Source organism: Suricata suricatta, chromosome 8 (genome assembly GCF_006229205.1).
Source record: "Suricata suricatta isolate VVHF042 chromosome 8, meerkat_22Aug2017_6uvM2_HiC, whole genome shotgun sequence".
In the NCBI taxonomy this organism is placed as follows: domain Eukaryota; kingdom Metazoa; phylum Chordata; class Mammalia; order Carnivora; family Herpestidae; genus Suricata; species Suricata suricatta.
In genome coordinates, this window is record NC_043707.1 from 87,467,362 (window position 1) to 87,492,270 (window position 24,909).

Below are 24,909 nucleotides of genomic sequence, written 5' to 3' on the forward strand. Positions count from 1 at the left end.
AACCCTGCTGCTTAACCTGGAACCATCCTGCTCAGAATGTAGCTGAGGAACTCACATTTAAGAGCAAAGCTTTGGAGTTTGTCTACCTAAGGTCAGATCCCAGCACTGTGGTGCTTGCTAGCTCCAATTTACTTAATTGCTTTGTGCCTTAGTTTCTCCCTATGTCAAGTGGGGAAGATAGTAGGTCCTCCTCCATAGGATTAGTGTGACATAGGCAGATATGAGTAACTTAAACTGTCTTCTTTCCCGGGGGCCTCACCTTGCTAAGGGAGCAGCTTCTGTCCAAAGCCATTCTGACCTGTCATCCTCCCGTCCTAATCTGATCACCCGTATCTGGGGGTCACGCTGGCTGTGACCAAGTTAAATAAGTAGTAGAGCATTTAGCACAATGCCTGGTACGTAGTAAGAACCCAGGAAATACTGTTGGGATTCTCTTTAGTAGTAGTCTCATCATTCAGGCAATATCCTTTGGGAACCCCGCCCCCCAACTTCCTCCCTTCTCTCTCCCTCACACACACCTGAAGTGGCTTATTACATTATGACAGTACTGACCATTTTCTGTTCTCTACATAGAGATAAACACCATTTTCTCCATCTCAGCACATTTCCAGAAAATTATTTACCATCCAATCTATGTTCCCCAAATCTCTGAGGGAGCAATACTTTTGAAGAAAGCAAGGTGACTGGCCTGCCTTATAACTTAGCTATTGCTTTCAAAAGCATTACAGACACCTTTATTATATTACTAATTAATAATTATAATAATTATAAACTAATTATAATTAATTGAATTTTCTGATGTCTTAAAAATAGGTCTTACATTTAAATAGGGGCATTCGGGGGAGGCTGTTTGTTTTATCTTTTTGGGTTTTGTTTTGGTGACAGAGTCAAGAAACAAATTCAGATATAGGCAGAAATGAATAACCTAAACCGACATTTTTCCCTGGGGCCTCAGCTTGCAAAGGGTGACAGAGCCATTCTGGCCTGTCATCCTCACTTCCTGAAATCCGACCAACTGTATCTGGGGGTCACGCTGGCTGGGCCAGCGCAAATAAAAATCTCTGTCACCTGCTGACAAAAACATTTATGCCATGGGATTAGGTGCAGTTTTCATTACTTGTTCACAAAAATTTGTTGCTTCTTGCTTGATTTAACTGTGTGTTGATGATGACGGCCTACCCAGCTTTCCTATGCAAGGAGAACCTTGCTTCCACTTCAGATACTGGGTGCTGCACATACTAAGTCTTGATGCTGAGAACCCAGGATTCAGATTCCAAAATACCACATGGCATTTCATTTGCTTTCCGCCCTGTTTCTCCTCCTCCTTCCCTCCTTCTGACCCTGGAAGACGGCTTCCATGACACCACCACCCAGAGATGCTATCCTTCCTGAGTCCATCAGTACTCTGAGTTTTGCCCTTCATGATCAGAGAGCTGTGTTCTTCTGATTAATAAGTAGACAACTTGTGACTGTAGTCTTCTAATGAGTAAAACACTAGTATTTTGCCTGCCACTGCCAAGACTGTCATACCTGCATAGCATCTAATAGCATATGTTTACTGGTTTTCTTTAAATCTATTTCAACTTAACTCAGTTTCTAAGTTAGCCTTTTCTTAAGCAGTATCCTCTAGAAAACCATTGGTCTAGTGTATGATTATCTTTTTCTAACACACATTAAGCATTAGTTATAATTATTATTAAAGAATATGTGTCTCTGACCACCAAAAATCATTGAATGCTCCAAAGAGTGGAAAATAGCACTCTTTGACATCAAGACCACTCACATGGTATAATTTGCTAGCATTCTTTCACTGAGATTGGTGATTTTGTTTATAACCAAAAATATTCCTTTTTTTTTTAAGGTGGTATGTGTTGCTTTGTACACACTGTTCTGCACTATTTTTCTTTTTCTTCAGCTTCTTTGGACTCTGTCATTTAAAGTTCTAAAATATATTCCTCTTAAGATAGTAATCATCCTTATATCATGGTGTACTGTGAGGATAAAAGCTCTGAGCACAGCTCCTGGCACAGAATTAGGGCTGTTAGGTCCTCTTTGGTGTGTGTGGGTATTTCCTTCTCAGCTGAATTTTTCAAATACTTGGGATCACACAATTCCTAAATTCTTTGTGAATATATAGTATAGTGGATTGTCGCCAGAGGAAACCCAGCACATGCTTATTAAATGAATAAAAAACTGGACAGTTGGGGAATAATCAGGGAAAATAAACAGAGACTGGGGACATGAGGATAAAATATTTCCTGATATTAGTGCATATTGTTGTGGATGAGTCTTTTTTTTTTTTTTTGACTGCCCTTACTCAAGTGATTTCTGAAAGGGTGTTGGAGAATCTGTCTCTGGTTACCCCCATTTATGCCACCTCTAAGAGGAAGAGAAAAAAACTGAAATTATCTCAGGACTTTGAAGTTTGGGTCCCATTACCTGCTCAAAACACTGAAACAACTTTCCAGAACATCTTTTACCCCGGGGGTAGAAACTCAGATGCTGAAGGACCCAGGCCCGGACAGGGGAGTGGTGAGTGACACCCACTTCCCCCAGGAGCATCTATCTGTCTGCTCCTCAGCCCCAGCCCAGCAACCACACGGGAATATGTACTCTGTAAAGAAGCCAGAAATCTGGATTTTTATGTGAAAACTCTTCATTTTAAAATGTTGGCAATGTTTTGTTGTTGTTTTTTTTTTTAAGCTAATTCTCTGTGGGCCAAATAAAGCAGGTCTGTAGGCCAGCTCCAGACCTCCAGCTGCCAGTTTGTGAATTTTGACTTCCTTGATTTTAGAGTTTGTCCTTAGATAATACAACATTTTTTTCAGTAACTTGTTCTAACGTCAGGCAGCTAGTTTAATTGTGATAAACTCTAAGAATGCTGGAATCAAAGAGCAATTTGTAACTTTGGTGGTCACTTCCTGTTGGGTGTGATCCCAGCTCTTCCAAAATCTCAGAACCAGCTGTTTGCACTCAAGCTTGGGCTCAGATCTTTCCCCTCTTTGCAAACAAAGGAAACAGACGCCAGGCAGCTAACAGCACAGGTAACAGTCGGGACTTCAGTTAGAATACGGTGAACTTTGTCAGGGTCAATGCATTTTTGTAGAGCAATAAGGAACAGTGTGGAAGAAAAGTCTGTGTTGGCTGCACATGTCAATGACCTTACCCGAGAAGGTGGTGGCCTTGAAGGCCAGGTGTGTAATCATTTAGAATAGCCAGGAATTCTGACGTGTTCATTCTTCTCAAAGACCAGAAGAGCTTTAAAAAGCAAACAAGGGGGGTGGCTCAGTAACTTAAGCATCTGATTGATGGTTTCAACTCAGGTCATGATCACTCACATGGGCTCATGGGTTCAAGGCCCACATCAGGCTCTGCGATGTAGATTCTCTCTTGGGATACTCTCTCCCCCTCCCTCTCTGCCCTCCCCTGTTCATGTGCTTTCTCTATCTCTCTCTCTCTCTCAAAATAAATAAATTAAAAAAACAAAAACAAAAACAAAACTTTTTAAAAAACAAAAAGCCCCATTTAAATCATTAGAAATGCTTTTTAGTTCTCAGCACTAATAATCTTTAAGAAGTATCTTACTGTCTCCTTTCCCCAGTGTATAATTTATAAAAATGAACTGAGGTCCAAATTAGATAGGAAGCTATATGATTGATACATGACCTTCATATCTGAGTTGAAGTGGGAACAAACAGTGGTAAGTATTTGGGGAGGTAGTTCATTTCAATTTTTTTTTTTAAGATCTTGTGGATTAAAGTACAAAACAAGTGATATGCTCTTTATTCATCCATATCCATGGCATACCTGTTATACATGTAGTGGACTTCTGAATAAAGTCAAAATCTTTCCTGACTGAGTGTCAGAGATGGGCAAAGGGCCAGATAGTAATTATTTTAGGCTTTGTAGGCCATGCAGTCTCTGTCACAGCTTTGCAGTTCTGCCATTGTAGGGTGAAAGCGACCATGAATAATGCATAAACAAGTGGGCATGTTCATATTCCAATAACATTTTATTTGCAAAAATTGACAGACTGGATTTGACCTGCAGGCAGTAATTTGCCTCAGCTTTAGCTGAATGAGGAAGAAATATGGGAGACTTGATTATATTTACTTGTTATATTCTTTATTGGTTCCATTGCTGAAACAAGGATAGCAAAAGCACATTCATAGTCCTACCTTGGCAAATCAACTTCATCTTTCTGTGTTGTATTCACTCTTTGTTCATTTACATATATAATTTTTTAACGCTTATCTATTTTTGAGAAGTAGAGAGGGGCAGAGAAAGGGAGACAGAATCTGAAGCAGGCTCCAATCTCTGAGCTGTTAGCACAGAACCCAATGCAGGGCTCGAACTCATGAACTGTGAGATCATCACCTGAGCTGAAGTTGGACGCTTAACTGACTGAGCTACTCAGGCACCCCTGAATATATTATTTTTATTTACCTTGTGAGTAGCAGAGGTAAAAATGTTTTCCTTAATGCGATATCCTAAACATTTGTATATAGCAGTACAGTGTTCAAAATTATACCTTCAGTGGTTGTAGGGTGCTCCCTTTTGCTGATTTATCCATTTCTGTGTTTTGTGCAATTTCCTTTTTTTCCCTCGTTTTTAATTTTTCAACAAGTAATACAGCAGTAAGTATCTCTATGCCCATGCCTTTTGCTCTGGAGTGCTTCTGTAGGATAAATGCCCTGGGTTAGAATTATTGGTTCAAAAGATAGGAACTTTTTTAATACTTTTTGAAAAGGATTGAAAAGTGACTTTGAAAGAGCTGTGACTATTGCCCACAGTAGTTCTTGTTTCACAGGGGCTCTCATGGCTGCGTTAGGCTTAGCTTTGGCAGGCCAGTGGATTTGGAATATCTGAACTCGCTGTGTCTGCTTCATGCCCAGCTCTGGGATGCTCCAAGCCTGCAGGAGTGGAAACCTAACACTCCCCTCCCCACTGAAGGTCATCTGCTGGATATTCTTAGTAATGGGGGGATCATTAGGAGTAAACCTATAACTTTCCAAGTCCACAACTCTGAAGCAGCTCCTCCTTTGAAGGCCTAGATCTTAAACACCACTTCTGAAAGGCCAGCCCTGATGCCCTGGACCATTAGAACCCCTTTGCTCTGTGATTTTTCTGGCATAGAGCACAACCCCATACCATACCCACAACACATATTATCACCTGTGAATGCCAGCTTTTCCTCACTGCTCTATCCCTGGTACCTCATGTGGGCCCTGGCTTACAGGAGGTGTCCGATAAACTTAGGTTGAATTTAGATCATGCCGGTCCCTGTGTGGCCGCCTTCTTGTGCCTTGGTGGTCAGTGGATAGGACACTGTTGAGATTTGCTGTGCTTTCCAGTACAACCTGGAATTAAGATGGTCTTCTGAGATCCTAAACTGGCAAAAATCCAAACACAGTGGAGGGATAGAATCATCTAGATGCCACCAGAGGGAGAAGATCTCAGAGCAGAAAGAGCAAGACCCAGAATTCTAATCATGGCCTGACTGATATAGCAGAAACTGTGGTCCCTGGGGTTGTTCTGTCTGAGGACAGAATGTGTTCATGGAAAGCAGGTGGTCTGCCTAGAGTCTGGAAGGGAGAAGAATCAGTTGATGCTTCCTGAGCATTGTCCAGGCAGATACCTGTTAAATCTGAGGTCACTGGAGAGGTGGGCCCATGTGGCCTGCGGGCCTCACCACAGCCCAGCTCATCCATCTCACTGTTATTCACCTCCCTTTGTTTAGACCACATGCACCCCATGCAGCCTCCCAGGGTCTCCCCTGGCATCCTTCCTGAAGCACCTGATCCCAGGGAGGGCTGTCCTGTGCAGAGGAGCAAGCCTACTGTTTTCTCCGTCCATCTATTTGAGCTTGACTAGCATGAGTCATCCCAGGGAAGATCCCCTCTGAGGGCAACTGAGGAGGTTTCAGAACCGGACAAGCTGATGACTGGACTTGACCATAGAGGCTCGCTGTGGTGCTGCCCAGCCCAAGCCCAAAGCTAGGGGTGGCTGGCATTATGCCTAAAGGGCGTCTTGCCCGTCTTCCTTGGCCACCTTCCACCTGCCTCAGATCTGTCAGTCCTGAGGAGAGCTGCACATGTGGTCAGAGAATGGGCTTTAGAGTTGAGCAGACCTGAAGCCTGTTATTAATAAGAGACGAGTGGGAGCTGGTGGAAGACAGGCCGTGGCTAGGACTGGTCGAGCCACCAGGCAGCCAGGGGTCCAGAGTTCCCTAACACTGTCATCACCACCAAATGTATTCAGGACTTACTACTACTTTTTCAGTGGCTGCGTAGAATAGTTTCTGTGATCTCATTCTCGGAGAAGAGTCTGGATCCCACTAACCGCAGGCCCACACCAGAGTCACTGAGCCACCCAGACACTCTGCCATTCCCTTGGCTTTCTTATCTCACATATGCAGCTGAAACCCGGATTCAAACCCCGTCTCTACCAGTCAGTGACTGTGAGACCGCAGGCAGTGCACATAAACATTCTGAATGCGTTTTCCTTGTTTGTGAAATGGTTATAATGTTATACACCTTGTCAGGTTTGCATATGGACTAGAGATCATGTAAAACAGAAGCTGGTACATAAGACACATTCAGTAAATGATATTTATGGTATTCTCTCAGTTGGTCATTCATTCAGCATACATATACATACTAGGCACTGTTCCAGAAGCTGGGCAAACAGCATTGAACCAGACAGACTTTGTCAGGTGCGATTGTGTGTGTAGAAAGCTGTATGGTCCCAGCCACTCAGGAGACAGAGCAGGAGGATTGTGTGAGCCCATGAATTCTGGGCTGTGGGACGCTATGCCAGTAGGGTGCCCACACTAAGTTTGGCATCAGTGTGGTGACCTCCTGGGAGAGGGGGCCCTTGGGTTGCCTAAGGAAGGGGTGAACTGGCTGAGGATGGCAAAAGACCTCTCTCTCATGGAGCTCAGTTTCTAAGGGCAGAGGCTGGCAAAAGGCATATGGAATGCCAGGCAGTGAGTGATCCCTGTTCAGAAGAAAACAGAAGCAGAGTAAGAAGAATGAAAGTGATGGGTAGAATAGAGTGGAGGCTATTTCAAGCAGGGCAATCAAGAAATGCCTTCCTGGGGCGCCTGGGTGGCTCAGTCGGTTAAGCGTCTGGCTTCGGCTCAGGTCAGATCTCACAGTTCGTGGGTTCGAGCCCCGCATCAGGCTCTGTGCTGACAGCTAGTTCAGAGCCTGGAGCCTGCTTCAGATTTCATCTCTCTCTCTCTCTCTCTCTCTCTCTCTCTGTCTCTCAAAAATAAATGAAAAAGAGAGAGAGAGAGAGAGAGAAAGAAAGAAAAAGAAAGAAAAGGAAAGAAAGAAAAAAAGAAAGAAAGAAATGCCTTCCTGATAAAAAGGATGTGAGCAGAAACCTGAACAAAGAGAGTAACCCATACACATATCTCAGGGAAGGGCATTCCAAGCAGGAAGATAGCAGATGATAAGGCCCTGAGGTAGGAGCAGACCTGGCATGTTTATGGAAAAAGCCAGGAGACCACAAGAATTAGGGGGAGGAGAGTAGGAGAGAAGCCTCGAGTAGCAGCCAGTAGCCAGATCTAGGGTCTCCTAAACCATGCTAAGACTCTGGAATTATTCCAGGGATTATGGGAAGCCACTGAAGGGTTTTGAGCAAAAAGAATAGTGTGATTGGATTAAATTTAGAAAGCTTTGCTCCAGCTGCTGATTATAAAGTAAACTGTGGGGCAGAAAGAGAGAGATGGAAAAGGCCAGCTAAAAGGGCATCTCAGAGTCCAGGAGAGAGAGGCGTGTGGCCTGGCCCATGCCGGGTGCATGGAAGCAATCAAAAGCCTCTGGATTCGGAACGTGTTTTTACAGGGGTGCCAGCAGCGCTTTCTCCAAGATTAACTCCTGGATATGAAGGGAGTCCAGGATGGCTCCAAGTATTTTGGCCCTGAGTGTTGGATAAATGATGCTGCCATTTCAGAGATGGGGAATGCCAAGGGAGGAGGGAATTTTGGCAAGCATGGGGGGAGGAAGCCAGAGGTAACCTTACACCTGTTAAGTTTGGGATGCATTTCAGGTGGATATCCAAGTGGAGATGTTGAGCTGGCAAGTGGCTATTAGAAGCCAGAGACTCCAGGGGGAGTTTGAAGCTGGAGATTAAAAGAAAGAAGGGCTCAGGGTTGTGGGAAAGACTTGCTGTGGACCGAAGCTCCGGGACCATAGTGACCGTGTCTGTTTTATTCACCTCTGTATACCTAGCACACACATTCAGAATGTATCTGATGAGTAAATACATCTAGTTGCACAATGAATGTGGTTTAGTGTCAAAATCATTAACTGAAAATTTGCTTTATTATTCCCAGCAAAAAATGGAAACCCAGAATATAATTTCTTAAGAAATAATTGGCATATGATAACATCAAAGTTTGATACTGAGAGGAACCTTTGAGGCCATTTAATCCAAAAGTTAAAAAATCTGTGGACAGAGGATGGTAAGGAGAGTAGACAGTTTATTGCCAGGGGTGGGAGACTGTTTACAGGGGCCATGCATTGACAAAAAGCTGAATAAATAATGTCTTGAACTGCAGTATTATCGTTCAAGTAAATGAAGATGTTACAACTAAAGAGAACAACATATCTGTTAAATTTTTGTCATTACGTGTTCTCATAACCATTTGAGAACCATATAATTGTTTCCAAAACAACTATATTTGAGGGGAGAAAGTTCAGTGAGCATTTGTATATTAAAAGAAGTTTTTTTTACTGAAATGGATGGGAAACACGGATCTCATCCAAGCCCTTTTATTAAAAATTGATGCAGAAAGGGAAGAGGATAAGATTAAGTGACTTGAACAAATCAAGCAGCTAATTAGCCCAGTGGCCTATATATGCCATAGGTCTCCTTAAGCTAGGCCTGAGCTCTCTCTACCACCCCTATGCCCATTCTGTCTCTCAGCACCAACTTTTATCAGACCAGTGACCGAGGTCTTGCTTTAGGACATCATTCATATCTAGCCATGGAATTATTTTGGTGATTTATTTTGCTAATAATTTAATATGAGAATTATAATTAGACTTTGCTTTTGCTAATTTCACAATCCACTTACAGTAGCCTAAACACATTCCGCTTGGCAGTGTGAACGGTCAAAGAAGGGTTGATGAAAGTGAAATTTTTAATGTGCAGTAGATCATTTACCAAGTGAGTGACTCTCATGTTGAAAATTAAGACTAGATTTTAGTTGCAAACATCATTTTAAGGAAGCGTAGAAGCCCTTATAGAATTTCAGGATGGGAAAGATCTCTGAATAAGCAGTTCTGAGTTCAAGCCCCGACTCCGCAGTGGAACACCTGCATGGATCGTGGCCATGCTCCCTCCCTGCCCCAAGCCTCAGAACACCTATGTGCAAAATGGGCAGGGAGGTGCTTCCTTTCCAGTGTTACTGTGGGCCTTAGGTAGCACACACATTTGGTGCCTGCACAGATGAGGCCCTGGAGAAAGAGGCGAGCTCCTGTCATCTTGCAGGTGGAGAAACTGAGGCCTCCTAGGAACGCAAAGAAACCAATCTGCGTTTAGCCTCCTGGAGTCCAGTCCCCGAGGTTCTAATTACTCTCCAACTCAGACCCCATCTCCTGATGTTCTTGGCTCCTGTGTTCCCCAGGCTGTACTTGCCAGGACATTGCCTGTCCATACTCATGGACAATGCCTCCTAACTGGCAGAAAAGCAGCCTGTGAGGGGCCCCTGCCCCTGGCATTGGCATCACAAGTCCGAGCCTGTGGGCTGTTTGAGCAGGTCCCTAGAGAGGCTGCCGAGGTGGCTACATTACTCACACATCCCTGCCACGCAGTGCAGCTGGCCCTGGCCCCAGCACAGGTTCATTTACATAGTTGCACAACAGGAAGCAAGTCCAGTGTTTAGAGCAACTCTGGCCCACTGGGAGCAAATTACTTCAGGTGCTCTGGATCCTGAAAACTTGGGCTGTGTGTGCCCTTGGCTTCCACTCTTGCTTCAGGAAGCTGCAGTCTTCCACTGTGGCTTGGTAGGGCTTGGGGGGCAGGGGCGGGGATAGCGGTGCAGGTTTTGGTTTGTTGTTTGTCAACTGTCACATGTTTGGCAGGCATGACCGGAAGGGGGGTTACTGTGTCAGGCAGGGAGGGGGTGCCTCGTGGAGGCAGAGTTCCTGCACAGAGTTCTCCCACAGTGCCTGCAAGTGAAATGGCAGATGCATGAGTCACCCCGTAAGACGGGAACAGGAAGACATCCTGTTGATGCCAAGCCGTTTTCAGTTCAGTTATGAGAACGGATCCCCTCAAAAAGTGTGCCCCGTCCTCTCCCCTGATGCAGTGGGTCCAGTACCTGGCTCTGTTGCTTGTGAAGACGTCTCAGCTCAGTTTAGTGCTCAGGAAACTGGCCGGGGTCCTCATCTGGTCTGTTACAGTATCAGAGAAGCGTCTGCCAAGGAGACTTTCTGCCTGAACAGCTCTTTGAAAACAGTTTCTCTTGTGTCCCCTTCCCCTGGAATGTAACGCAGTCCATGGAGTTTTCAGATTTTCTTTTGTGTTAAATGTTTCTCATGTTTTTCTGACAGGAGGAGCTGTTGGTAGTGAAGATCATTTAGAAGTTATAACAGTTATGAGAGCTTTTGCTCCTTTTAATGGAGTTTTCATAATTCCCTTGTTCTTCTTATTCAGTATTCTTGCTAAGTGTTTTCATGGCTGCCTTCTATGGAATGCTTAGAGCCAGGCACATTTTAAGAACTTTGCTCGTGCACTTAATCCTCACAACAGCTCCACGTGGTGGACAAATGACTATTATTCCCATTTTTGCAAATGAGGAAACTGAGGCTCAGTTAAGCAATTTTCAGAGTACCAGTTATTTAAATGGCAAGAGCCAGAACTGAAGCTCTGTTCCTGACAATTCCCTTTGCCAGCATTTATTCGAAGTGTGGTCAGCAGAACACACTGATCTCATGAAATGTTCCTCAGAAAACATGTCTATGTTCAAATAATTGGGGGAAATGCTGCAAACCATATGCCTCTTGCGGAGCATAAATGCATTTTAGTGCAGAAAGACCATGAGAAGTTTTGCATGAAAGAAGCCTGCTTATCTTTGTTTCAGCCAGAATTTCCAAGATATATGTGACATGGAGCCTTATTTCCATATATACCTATTAAGTTAGAAACACATTTTGAGAAGCCCCACACGGATGTAGGAAGGTTTCAAATCCAATGTCTGCTACTACCCAAGAAAATGATTTAGCTTCCCCTGCCTCACTTTTCCCCCTCTGTGTAACAGGGAAGCACAAAAGCACCCTCTCACACCCAGGGTGATTGTGAGGGTTAAATTAGTCAGTGCATCTAAATAAAGGACCTAGGAAAATGTTGTGCCCTAGCTGGAGACAAGCACTTGATGTTCTAAATGTAGCAGAACGAATCAAAACATGTGCTACCTTTGGGGTCTGACCACAACCAAAATGCAATTTCACATGTTTGAAAACATCACAGAGGCATCTCCTCTCTTTTCCCTCTTTCTGTCTGCACACCTGACTCGGGAGCAGAGACCAACTGTTTCCCCTGGTGCTGTCTCTAGCGGCCCTGGATTCTCTCTGTCCCTCACCATCTGGTTGGTCCAGATAGCTGCTCAGACCTGGGCTTGGGCCTCAGCCTTTGAGTCAGGATTGGCATGCACTCCTCCTGGGACAGGGGACAGCTATCTGGCTCAGCCACATGCTTGTGGGTGGCCCTGGGTAGAATCTGCACGGAGAATATGCTTGTGAGACAGGAACTCAAGTTCCCTATTTAAACAAGACAGCTGCCCTTGCAAACCCGTTGGCCCCTGGATTTCCAGAAAGGGAAACGATTGCAAAGCATTGCCACTTTCACTGAATGTGCCACTGCTCCTGTCACCTGCAGCTGACCAGAAGAGCCCCTCCTAGGGAGTGGATGCTGGGCTAGGAGACTTGCAATTCTGTAGACTCAGCTTCTGGGCGCTGGTCTCCCTGCACCCGGCCTGCCTGAGCCACCTCTCACAGAGGCCTGCAGCAGGGAGATAGGGCTCTCGCTCGGTGGAGTCTTGCCCTTCCTCTCCCCTGCATGTCCGGAGGCTGGTGCTGCAGTGTCTCCCAGGATGATTAGGGAGAAGTCCACTGGGGGGGAGAGCAATTGCAGGACTTGACTAATTCTTTTAAATGAATCCTATATATTAAGTTGCCCTTTGTGTTTTTTCTGTACGTTTTAGGTGTCTTAGAATGAGAAAATTAGAAAAATGTACCACCCTCTATATGAGCAGGGCTGGTTGCTCAGAATATATTTATTGTTGAGTGAAAAACAAAGTAATTTGCAGAACCATATGTAAGTATCCCATTTGTTTAAAAACCTATACATGTGTGTGGGCTATGTGTGTTTTTGGAGGCCAGAAGGTGGGGAAGGAAAGAAAAAGACTATATAGACAGCAGGTGCCTCTTCTGAGTGAAATTAGAAGAGTTTTACTTTTCATTCTATTCACATGCATATAGTTTGAATTTTTCACCATATTCATCTTGTTATTTAAAAAGGGAAGAAAATAATAAAAGGCAGACACCCAAGCTAGTTCCACAAATAGGGCCAGACTAAGTAGTAGTGGCTAATGAAGGGTGTTGGCTGACTGGCTGGGAGGCTTTGCAGTAATAAGGAAGGAAACCCAGACCAGAAAATGGGCCAATTCCAGGCACCGAGCAGTGCACACTCGGCAGCGTGCGGCTTCAGAGCCTGGGCACTCGCAGATGGTGCTGCTGAGTTTTGCTTTTCCTTCCCTACACCTTCCTTGGGGGAACCCACACGAGCTGCTCGGATCCTCCAGAGTTCAGCTCCCCCGAAATTGCGCTGAGTCATGGTAAATCACTTCCATCACCCAGGCCCTGTCCACCTGGAGGGACCCACCCCAAGAACAGACACAAGTGGGTGTAACTGCCAGGAGGGCAGTCCTGGTCCCTGAGCTACCTCTGCAGAGTCCTTGCTCCCCATGAAAGCTACTCCCACAAACCTGGAGCCCCAGCACGTGCAAATGTTCGACGAGCCTGGGATGGAGACGGGAGAGCCCTGTCTCCGAGTCAGGAGCCCTCGTATCTGGGATTCTCTGCTCTGGTCCCAGGGGCCTTGGACAAGTCCTCAACTTTCCTTTGGCCTCAGTTTTCTCATGGATGGACAGAGAATCTAAGGACAGGGTGATTGAGAGATGTGATAACAATTGTAAGAGCTTCAAAAGAGGAAAAGTGCTAATGCACAAAGAAAAACTGATCTGGTAGACTTAGGAGCAGCACTGTGCTAGGGCACCGGCAGGGTCTGGGTTGATTTCTCTCTTTTGATTTGCAGCCAGGGCCCCTTTCCTTGCAGCATTTGGAGTATTTGCTGTCCCAGAAATTCCTTTTTTATAGATAAGTACCTGAGAGGTGGAACAGTCTGTCTCTTTTCCCCACCTTCCCAGCTGCCCCTGAAATCAGGAAAGAGCCCAGGGTGAGGCTGGACTCCCAGATTCCATGTGCTTTCAGCCAGGCTCTCTCGGTGGGAGAGTCCCTTTGATTCTGAGGGCCTCCCTAGAGGATTGCCAGCATTCATTTAAGAACACACCCCACATACACTTCTTGAAGGGCCTTGAGAAACTTTAAATGTTCTCCTGTGATTGTGGAGTTTTCCTTCATATGCCAGTCATCAAGAGCAGTGAACATTTAGGCATAGACCTCAAGTCTTAAGGCTGAATGGAGCACCTGAACTGGCCAGCTCATTTGTGTGTCTTTTCTTTCCCATTTTCCCACTTTCTTTCCTCATTCATTCAAAAACCATTTTAAGTAGACATTGCACATTGACTTGTTAAGTAAATATTTATTGAGCGCTACCATGTGTAAGACCGTATGCTAGCACTAAAACCCTTTTTGTCTTTCATTAGCTATAGTCCAGTGGGTGTGGGGAGCACAGAAGCAAAGCATGCAAATAGCCACATCACAAAGCAGAGGCGGTTCAATGCCACACAAACAGAACAATGGGTTTTAGACCCTTAGAGGAGAAACAGACCATCTCCAGCCATCTGACATAACAAGGAGGCACATCTCTGATCATATCATTGCCCGCTCAGAATTTTTCATTGGCTCTCAGTTGCCTACAGCATAAAAATTCAAACTTCAGAGCCTGGCAGCCAACCTTTTGACCGCCATCTCACAACCCTTCTAGCTCCTCTTCATAACGTCTCTGCTCTGGGCTAAATACCTGACCTTCCCTGCACAACACCAGGGCTTTCATGGCTCTAGCCTTTGCCCCTCTCTTTAGAATGCCCTCCCCTCTCAGCTCCAAATCATGCAAAGCTGTGTCACCTCCTCCACAAAGCCTGCCCAGATTTCCCCCAGCCAGAAGGAATTCCTCTGTACCCTGAACTCCCCTTGGACTGACCTCTCTCTCTCCTGATACTTCTCTGCTTAAAGTTGTTTGTGGATACATCTGTTTTCCCTCTACTAGATTGAAAGCTCCTTGAGGATTCATTTATTTGTACATGCTCCGTGCTTGGGGGAGGATCAGAGCAGACCCTAATAAACAGTTGTGGGAGAGAGGGAGAGGGTAGTTTTTGGGTAGAGGATCATCAGAGACTTGGTAGTAGAGGTAACCTGACATGACCTGAAATCAGGGGTGGAATCTCAACAGGGGAAGGTGGGAGGGGCCAGAGCTTTCTGAAACTAACAGAGCATGTCACAGAGTTCAGTTAAAGAGATCATTTGAGTTGCTACAAGTAGGATGATTTGTCTTTTCCTCTTTTGGGTTGTGTGGCCCCTTTGATCAATGCTTTGGACCCTTTCCCCAGAAAATGTACATACCTACAGCATTTCACAGAGGGTGTTGGACCCTATAGAGGCAAAGAATCCCCAAAGCAGCCAAAATCAAAGTTGAGAAAAGACAGGAAATGTGAGTTAGAGTCCTATTGTAATGGGCTTCTGAGCAACAGTGAAAGTTATATTTGGTTCAACAGTTCATTGGGGGCAGTTGATGGTTTTGTTTGTTTTAACTTTTTATTGAAGTATAATCTCATGCAGCTTACTACCCAGATCATAAGCATAATTTCCCCACATACACGTCTGTGGCTGAACACACACATGTAGCTTGAAAAGCCTCCTACTGCCCCTTTGGCCACCTTCTCCTTTAAAAATAACCACGAGCCTGATGTTTAACAGCATAGATTAGTTGTTCCCATTTTTGTACTTAATGGGCCTGGATGGTATATATTCTTTTATTAATCTGGTTTTCAGTTAACCTGTTTGTGAGATTCGTTATATTGCTGCATGTATTTGAAGCTTGTTGTCATTTGTTGTAGAGTATTCCATCAAGTGGGTTACTGTTCTCCGGTTTTGGGCATTTGGGAAGTTTCCATTTGGGGGGTGTATAAATGGTGTTGCTCTGAACATCTCAATGTATGTCTTTTCTTTTTTTTTTTTAACACATTTCTGTTGGTATTCACCTAGGACTAGAATGGCGATGTGTAAGTGTTCTGCCTGAGTGATTACAGCCATAATTTACATGCCCACCAACCAGTTGATGGTTTTTAGAGAGCATTGTATGACTAGAAGATTTTAGAAGATTTATCTGGCTGTGGTATCTTTGATGGCTCAGAGCACTGGTTTCAAATTGTGTCTCAAGGAACCCTTGGAATCTGCAGAGTCCACTCTTAGGGGCTGCCACGGGGGAGAGAGAGGGGAAGTCTGAGTTGTGGTAATGTTCTGGGCTGTTCATTCCCAGCCACCCTCCAGCAGAGCAAGAGAGCTCTTATCTGTTGATTAGTTTTTGCTATTTTTCTAGGCTATTGCTGGCCTGCCACCAGCCATCTAACAGGTGGACAGCTGTTGGGGGAGAACTCAGGGAAACCAAGAACACCAAGGCCACTGCTGTCCTCTCCCGGTGCACAGCAAGGGAGGGCCTGACCAGAAGATCGATGGCAGGGCCACCAGGGAGGAAAATGCAGATTGGAAAATAGAACCTGTAAGGACTGGTCACCTCACTGGATGTCAAGGAACAAGGGGAGGGTCTCAGAAACAGAGCTAACATCTTGAGTCTAGATAACTGTAATAAAGGCTATTTTATTAGCAGGGAGATTAGAAGCCAACTCCAGTGAAGGGCCTCCTGTGTCAAAGAGGGGGAGTCCAACTTCTGGTGAGTTTCAGGAGCAGGCAGAGCTGTTTGGGTGGGGGTCCTGCAGACAGGGGCAGGGCCAGATACAGACGTAAGGGCCTCTGCCAGCCCTCGAGAGCGGATGAAAGAGACTGGACAGAGGGGAAAACAGGCACTTAAGGCAGAATCTTCAAGGACTCAGACAGGGAAAGATGTCAGCCTGGAGACAGAGGACGATCAGAGACGTGAAGATGTGACCAGAGAGGACAGGGGACGAGCCAGGAGGGTGGGACAGTCCAGCAGTGCCAGAAGATGGACTTGTTCAAAGAGTTCTTCAGCTTTATCTAGAATCATGAAATTTCGCAGAAGGACCTTCTTAACCACCAGTTATATTTGAGGTTATGTGAATACTGTGCTGTTATCTTTGAAAACTTGCTCATGGTAACTCAACCAGAAATTTCAGTTTACTCTGATACCCTTTCCCAGAACATCCTGGTTAAAAGAGAACTCACTGTCTTTGTGGGTGTGGCTTCATTTTTAAAGGCCTCTAGGCACTATTTTCTCTCCTCTATGCTTGCTAGCTAGCTTTAAAACCCACTCAGTGGGAAAGCTGTCCTGCCCTCGCTCACATAGGCCAGTCCCCAGTTGTAATGTCTTTGGGGGCTTCGGGAGCAGCTCTGTACCGGCCCTCCTCTCCCACGTGCATAATTCTTTCAGGGCACTAGTGCAGCTGTGTCCCCTACCCTGTCTACTTTAGTGGCACAGATATCCCTGCCTTGGTCGTTATGATAATAGATAAATATTAAGGGCTTAGACCAGTCGTCTGGGTAGTTCTGAAGAGCAGGAAAGGGAGGACCATGTGGAGTCTAGAAAAAATATATGCATAAACAAATAAAAAGCAGAATCAGACCTGTAAATACAGAGAACAAACTGATGGTTGCCAGAGGGGAGAGGGTTGGGGGAGGAAAGGGGAATGGGAGATACAGGCTTCCAGGTCTGGGTTGAATAAGTCACAGGATGCAGGGTACACCACAGGGCATATAGTCAGTGGGACTGTGATGCTGTACGGTGACAGACACATGTGGTGAGCGTGGCATAAAGTACAGAGAAGGTGAATCGCTGTGTTGTACACCTGAAACTGATGTGACTGTGTCAACTGTCCTCAAATTTAAAAATTAAAAAAGAAAGATGCATAGAAGAGGCACAGAGCACATCTATTGTTCTCCCTTTTTAACGATGAGGAAGCAGAGGCCCAGAAAGAGGAAGTGACTTGGCCAAGGCCACCAGCTTAATTCAGGCAGAGCCTTCAGGGAGACCCCGGTGGGTGTCATATGTTCAGGTCCTGTGGCTCTTTCCCCACGGCACACATCCACAGCACCCGGAGCTCTGTCAGGACCTAGCCCTGACATTCGGGTTCTGGAGGTGTGGGAGTGAGGCTTGGAATGTGGATGCGTTGGAAAAGCTGCCCAGGTGTCCTGAAAGGCAGCCCTGTTAGAAATTCGATTTCTAGTCACTTTGTGGTTTCTGCCTTTTGCTCCACATTACCTCTTAAGGGCAGGTATAATCTGCTTCTAAGAAAATGTCATCAACTGGGTTATATTTAAGAGAGGAAAAACCAATCCTTTCCTCCATTTAAGAAGCATGTGGGGGCACTTGGGCAACTCAGTCAGTTGAGCGTCTGACTTCGGCTCGGGTCATGATCTCGCGGTTCTTGAGTTCAAGCCCACATTGGACTCACTGCTGTCAGCACAGAGCCCTCTTCAGATCCTCTGTCCTCCTCTCTCCGCCCCTCCTCCACTTGCGCACTCTCAAAATAAATAAAACACTAAAAAAATAATAACAATGTAAAAGAAGCATGCATATATTAAAAGTGAAAATATACTACATATTAAGAGGGGAAGCACCTGACAGTCTACTAAGACACAGAAGTCTCATGAGGTAAAAGGATTCTAATATTTTACCAATTATCTGCAAAAATATCTTACTAATTGCATAAATTTGCAAGCTAAATTCAAGCAGTTCACACAAGTCCATAAGGAGGAAGTTAAAATAGAATTCAGTAATTAACTGAACCCATCTAATAAAGATGGTATAGGAGAAAGCACTTTAAAAATTGCAGTCTTTGAATAGCATTGTTGTTATATCAGGCTTACTACATTAGAAATAGAATATCAGACTCTACATTGGGTAAAGGCAGAAGTAATATACAAACATGTGGCCACATCTGCATGTGACTTTCAAGTGTCTTTTCCCAGAACTGAGCTTGGTATGATTTTCACTTGTAAGGGAAGGCCCAGGCCTCCAGTGGTTTGTGGTCACTGAGTCTGTTCTTTTAGAAATGTTGACCCTGACAGGTGATGGCTGTTTGTTAAGACTTGGATGTGTGGTTAACTCGGTCTGCTAAAATCCATCTCCTAATTTCTTCATGTACTATAAACATGTGCCATTTATTTTGACTTACACTCTGCATAAAAGTGTCCCAAAGAATCTCATGTACTTCTGAAAATATCCCAAGGACAAACTTCTGATAGAATCAGCCTTCTAGAACTCATATTTGGCCATGGACAGCTAAATGCTGATCTGTGATCTTTCTCAGGAGTTTAATCCCTGGATTCATTAAATGTTAGAAAAGTTTAAGTAACTTTACAGTTAAATACATGAATGAATAAAAAGTATTAATTTTGCTGTATGAACTATTAGGATTTGCTTGCAAGCGTATATTATGCCCAAGTCCACTCATAAATTGAATTACCCTTGGGAAGCAGCCTTCTGCCCTCCACTTTAAGTACCTGACCTGCACAGATGAATTTAAGCAGCTACTTCTTTCTTCCCAGGGCTTGCAGCAGCAGAATTTCACTTTCTTGTATCCATCCTTAGGGGGAAAAGTGTACTAAGGCCTGATAAGAACCTGCTTTTGAAACCAAGGGTCACAGGTATCCTAAAACCAAGTCAGCACCTCCCTCCCTTTCATTACGTACCAGAAGGAGAACCATATACACACTAGTAGTGTATTTGGAAACCACGTAGAACTATGCTCAAGGCAGAGAAGCAGTTGTGTAAAATGTTATAATTTAGGGTTGTTTAATATGGTTCCTAATTGATATTTTTGTTTGTTTTTTGTTTAAATATATATTTATATATTGTGAGAGAGGGAGAGAGAGAGAAAGTGTGTGTGTGTGTGTGTGTGTGTGCGCGCACACGCGTGTGTGCACGTGCAGGGATGGAAGAGAGAGCAGAGAGAGAATCTCAAGCAGGTTCCATGCTGACAGTGAAGATCCTGATGCTGGGCTCGAACTCACAATCCATGAGACCATGACCTGAACCAAAATCCAAAGAATTGGATGCTTAACTAACTGAACCACCCAGGCACCCCTCTGAAGGAATCCTTTTGTCATGTGACACGATCCCATTTGTTTCAGAAATTCTGATGTTCATACACTGGGTTCAGGCCCTTACCGTAAGCTCACCTAAGATACTGCCACAGATCCTTGTGTCATCATTTATTTATCATTTACCGTTTATGGTAAAGTATTTATTGAGTTTCTGTTCTGTGCCCATGCCCAAGACTATATCATCCCTTTCATTTCCTAAATTATGAAGAGGAAAAATTACAAAGCTGTCACTTCCTGCCAAGGCCAATGACTTACTTCACTTAACAGAATACCCTGTAGGTCCATTCATGTTGTTGCAAATGGTAAGATTTCATTCTCTCTTTGTGACTGAATAATATTCCATTGTATGTCTAGACAACATTTTTACCCACTCATCTCTCTGTGGGCACCTAGGTTGCTTCCGTAACTTGGCTGTAGTAAATAATGCTGCAGAAAACATAGAGGTACATACATCTTTTCAAATTAGTGTTTTCGTTTTCTTTGGGTAAATACTCAGTAGTAGAATTATTGGATCGTGTGTCACTTCTATCTTTAATGTTTTGGGGAACCTGCATACAAAATAACAAGTACTTTGAACTCTGAGGGCCACCCCAGAATGTCCATCTTGCTGGTCACCCTGGGAATTCCATAGATTTTGCTTTTCCTCAAAGCAGTTATCAAGTCCGGACACGTTGGAAAGGAGGTAGGACATGTTTCCTGCTGTAGTTAGGTGAGATGAAAGAGGAAAGGAAAAGTAAGAATCCTGTTTTGTCTTGTGGCATTACGGTTATGGGCATGTGGACCACGGCCTTCTGTTTTTCGTGTGTGAAGGCGGGGAGCAGCACTTCCTGGCCAGCAGTTTGGCATCTGTGATGCAGGGCCCGAGCTCTGTGTAAAATGGGCACAGGGCCCGGACCGTGGCTCTTTTAGTCCCCTGTGTGCCTCCTCAAAAGGCAATTACTTCCTCTGCACTGTGGACATTGGACATACTTGCTATATCATGATCTGGAAGAGGAAACGGTAGATAATAATTAACGTAGCTTCCATTCTTTAATGCCAGGGCTCGTCTTATAGTGCTAATTATTATTGTGTTACAGGTTATGAAGTGTTTAGGATCATAGAATTTTGCTTTTAACCTTTAATTCTTGAAATTTTCAAACTTATACAAAGATAGAATGAATCCTGTGTACCCATCACCCAACGTCAACAGCCAGCCCGGGACTCAAATGGCCTGTCCTGCTTCCTCCATCCCCTCCTCCACTCTTTCCATTTGCCTAGTCTGTCACCGCACATTTATTTTGCCCTGAACTTTTTTTCGTTCATAGAGATGTTTTTATTCACCCTTCCCCATGAAATGACCTGACAGATTCTCTAATAACACTTGTCTTTAATTGCATAAAACAATGCTAAAGTGATTATATGCAATTGGGATTTTTCTTTAATTTGAGAGAAAGAGCACGAGAGAGCAAGCACAAGCAGGAGAGAGGGGCAGAGGGAGAGAGAGAGAGAATCTTAAGCGGGTTCCACGCTCAGTGCAAAGCCTGACGCAGGGCTTGATCCCACAATGCTAGCACCATGAGCTGAACTGAAATCAAGAGTGGGACACTCGACCGACTGAGCCACCCAGGAGCCCCAGCTGGGGTTTTTCTTAATGGTGAGGCTTGATGTTGAGAAAATGCCCTGAACTTTCTATGCCTGGAATTAGACAGCGAGGGATTTTTGTACCTGGCTTCCTCGGCTCAGTGTGAGGTCTGAGAGATTTCACCGATGTCGTTTGTATGCACCTCTGTTTGGTTTCCCTTTGCTTCCCACGGGTAAGCTCCCTCCTGGCCAGAGCTGCTGGGTGCCTGCCCTGCTGTTTTTCCAGCTCTGTGTCTTCTGCACCTCCTTTCCTCGTCCGGGAGCTCTGACCTGAGCCTATGCTCCCTCTCCCCTCATTTAACCTCTCTAGCTTCCTCACACTCTCCCTGGTTGCTCAATGCTCCTCTGCTTTTGACAATGCTCAGATGACAGCCATCTCTTGAAACAATCCTCCCACCCCTCAGAGTTCCCGTCTAGTTCCTTGTCTTCACTACACTGCCACTTCTCTAAATATTCCCGACTCACTGCCTGAGTTCTTGAATTCATGGTTCTTGAATTCATAGTTCTCTCTTGTGCTCCTTATCATTTGACCTTAGTTCCCTTGGTGCTCTGGAAAGCTCACCCGGGAGTCCCGAGGAACCCCTTAACCACCCAGTCCCATGAGCTATGGTAATTCCCTCCTTACTGGACCTCCCCCCCAAAAGTGGCTAATAACTGGCCCTCCTCCTGGTTCTGTGAGTAACAAATGCTGGAATTTATTTATTTATTTTAATTGTAAAAATATCACATGTGGTTGCGAGCACAGACTCTGGAACCAGTCTGCCAAAATCGGAGTACCGGCTCCTCTGCATTTAATCCTGAACTGGGAAAAGCAGTAGTAACAACCTCATAGCATTCCTTTGAGGAGGAGGTGGGTTCATATCTTTAAAGGTGTTAGAATGCTTGGCAAGTGTACAACATGCCGCAGAAGCATTAGCTGGTGAGACCAAAAGAGTAAAACCTTACAAACTGCAGGAGTGCATAGAAACATCCCTAAAAATCCCCCAGTTCTCACTGCCTAGCAATAGCTACATTTTAAGATATATATCCTTCGAGTATATTTTCTGGGTATAACATATTTTTAACCAAGCTTATATATATAGCATTAACTTCTGCCCTTCCTCCCCAACATCCCTCTCTTCTCCTAGCTGTCCTTGCCAGTGTCGCCCTGTCCTGGCAGCTCCCTTGGCCCCTTCTCTGCTCCTTTAAATCTGTCCTTTTAATCCAAGCCCTTGTGAGGAAGACCCCAGGAAGCTCCCGGCTCCTTTCCTCCGGCTCCTTTCCTCCGGCCCTTCCTACAGTGTAATGCTAAACTGCCACTTCCGGGCTGTCAGTCCCCATTCAACTCCAAGAAGGATGTCTTGCTCATTCTTAATGTCTCCTAGCTCTTGTATCCAGCTCTTTCTTTGCTTTCCAGTCACCTTCATCTGTTTGATGAAGTCCTAGGCATAATAGTGATGGGGACAGATAACATTGGGTGGCTTCTGTGTGCCAGGCTCTTTTTTTGTAGGATTGCATTTACTCGTTAAAGTCCTGAAAGGTAGGCACTCTTGTTTATCCCATGTGACAGGCAGAGAACCTAGGAGTTCAGTGAGGCTAAGTCATTCATTCAACATCCTGCAACACCAAGTGACACAGCCCAGATTTGAAACCAGTTACATCTGACCCCAAAGCCTGGGCTCTTTACCATGTTGCCCACCCCGAGGCCTTCCATGGAAATAGTCTATCTTGTCTTTCTCTGTCTCCCAGTTCTGTTCCATCCAAGATTGTTCAGTTCTTTTTCTGATAATACTCCCCATGTCTGTCACTTCTGCTCAGAAACCTTCGGAGCCCCCATAAGAGTCAGCTTTAACCTACTCTCTGCTGCTCCTTCCATATCCATTCTGAAATTCTCTTCACTCCTTGGCCGCCACCTACCCAGTTCCTTCCCTTCAAGGATTGAGTCATTAAAGAAATGTATCCTTCACACACCTCTCTGCTCTCCCAAGTCCCAATGACCATCCCCTCCCCAAGCTCCTTATGCTTACCTTTGTCATGCTTTAGTGGCCTTTTATTCCTTATTTTTCCAAGACTTCCTCCATCCTGTTGGGAGTCCTAAACCTTTTAACTACCGGTCTGGTATCTGCCACATGCCTTGTTTGTTAGGTGACGTAGCCCCCGCCGGGACTATAGACTCTTCTCAGCCCTCTCTCAGCCTTCTCTCCTCACCCTGCTCCTCCAGTGCCTCCAGGCAGCTGGCCCCTTCAAAGCAAAATGGCTGCCTGGTTGCGTTTTAATCTGAAATGGATGTAGCAGCACTCACCTGTCTCTGCTTTAAGCCATCCCATTAAGTGTTTGGGTCGTTTGTTTAAATGGACTGTAGGCAAGTAAGTGGACGTCTGTCTGCTTAGCAATATCAGAAAGCGTGCCCTCTGCTTAAAGTAGATCAGATGCTAGACCTTTATGACCAGAATCCAGCATGCTTCTGTTCTTCTGCTTTTGAGGGTAGAACGGCTATGTTGTAGAGAACGTCCTGGACAAGGGATCCCATTGTAGACCACCTCCATCCCTGCTCAGCGAGGGCAGGTGGGAGGTATTCCAGGAAGGCTGATTGGAAGGACTCCCAGCTGGTCACAGAGATGGAAAGGAAGGTACAGGTTCTCTGGGTGTGAGTATCAAAAAGGCCACAGACAACACTACCACAGGTAATAGTTTGGAATGTATGCCTCCTTCCTTTGACAGATTTGGTCCTATGTCCTTTGCCAGGAATAACTTTCTCAATGTAAAAGCTGCGTGCCTCAGTTTGGTCCTAGGATAATGCCAAGCATATGGACTAAGCTTGGTTTAAGTAGACCAACTGTTGATTTATTTAAAAGCTGGATTCTACTCCTGTTTAAAAAGTTCTGATTCAGAAATCACCTCCTTCTAACATAGTGGTTCTTCATTAAGGAGCATCTGAACCACCTTGGGGGCTTAAACCACAGACTGCTTGGGGCCCTACCTCCAGAGTTTCTGAATCAGGAGGTCCAAGTGGGGAGTTGAGAAACCTCTTTTTTTTTTTTAAATGTTTGTTTATTTTGAGAGAGCACAAGAGAGAGCATGCCCCCACATGTGCACAAGTGAGGAAGGGGCAGGGGCGGGGGTGGGGGTTAGAGAGAATCCCAAGCAGGCTCCATGCGGTTAGCATGAACCATGAGATCATGACCTAAAATCAAGAGTTGGACACTTAACCGACTGAGTCACCCAAGTGCCCCAAGAATCCTCATTTCTAAGAAGTTCCCACTGAGGATGTTGCTGTCTGCTGGTGTGGAGACTCACCAGTCTCCAGGACTCCTCTCCTGGGGCCACTCCCTGCTCTGAGACTGCTTCTCTTCACAGATGCTTAGCACCTCAGGGTACCAGGGAACTGTAACTCAAATACGTTCTTATGTTGTTTGGAAATCATTCTCTCACTGCATAAAGCACATCGCTTGCCCCCTGAGACGAGCCCTTTTAAGGCAGGAGATTTCTCTTCTGGTTCTCTCATCATTCCCACTTCCTCTTTCCAGCCCCAGCAAGCTCGGGTGGCTACAGTGTGCAGTAATGTTAGGAGCACCAGGGTTCACTTCAGCCCTGGCACTTACTCGCTAGGTATCCTACAGAACTTCGGTTTCCTCATTGGGAAAGTGATTAATAATCCCCGCTTCACCGTGATCTCCAGAGTAGAGTGTAAGTTAAAGTGTAAAAAAAAAAAAAAAAAAAAAAAAAAGGCTACAGAGCCATGCACATAACGTGCTCCCATTTGTATTTAAAGAGAGACATGTAAATAATCCTGCTTGTATGTGCATAGGATGTCTTG

At 45.0% G+C, this 24,909-nt stretch overlaps 2 protein-coding genes across 2 annotated transcripts in view; both read left to right on the forward strand.

Moving 5' to 3' along the window:
- LOC115297661 overlaps positions 1 to 24,909 on the forward strand; it is a 114,477-nt gene that overhangs the window by 84,792 nt on the left and 4,776 nt on the right. The window contains exon 3 of the mRNA XM_029945816.1: positions 24,620 to 24,779. Within this exon, the coding sequence (XP_029801676.1) occupies positions 24,620 to 24,779 (160 nt within the window). The remainder of the gene's footprint in view (positions 1 to 24,619; positions 24,780 to 24,909) is intronic.
- GNG12 (G protein subunit gamma 12) overlaps positions 1 to 24,909 on the forward strand; it is a 76,494-nt gene that overhangs the window by 34,467 nt on the left and 17,118 nt on the right. The gene's annotated exons all lie outside the window — the stretch shown is intronic.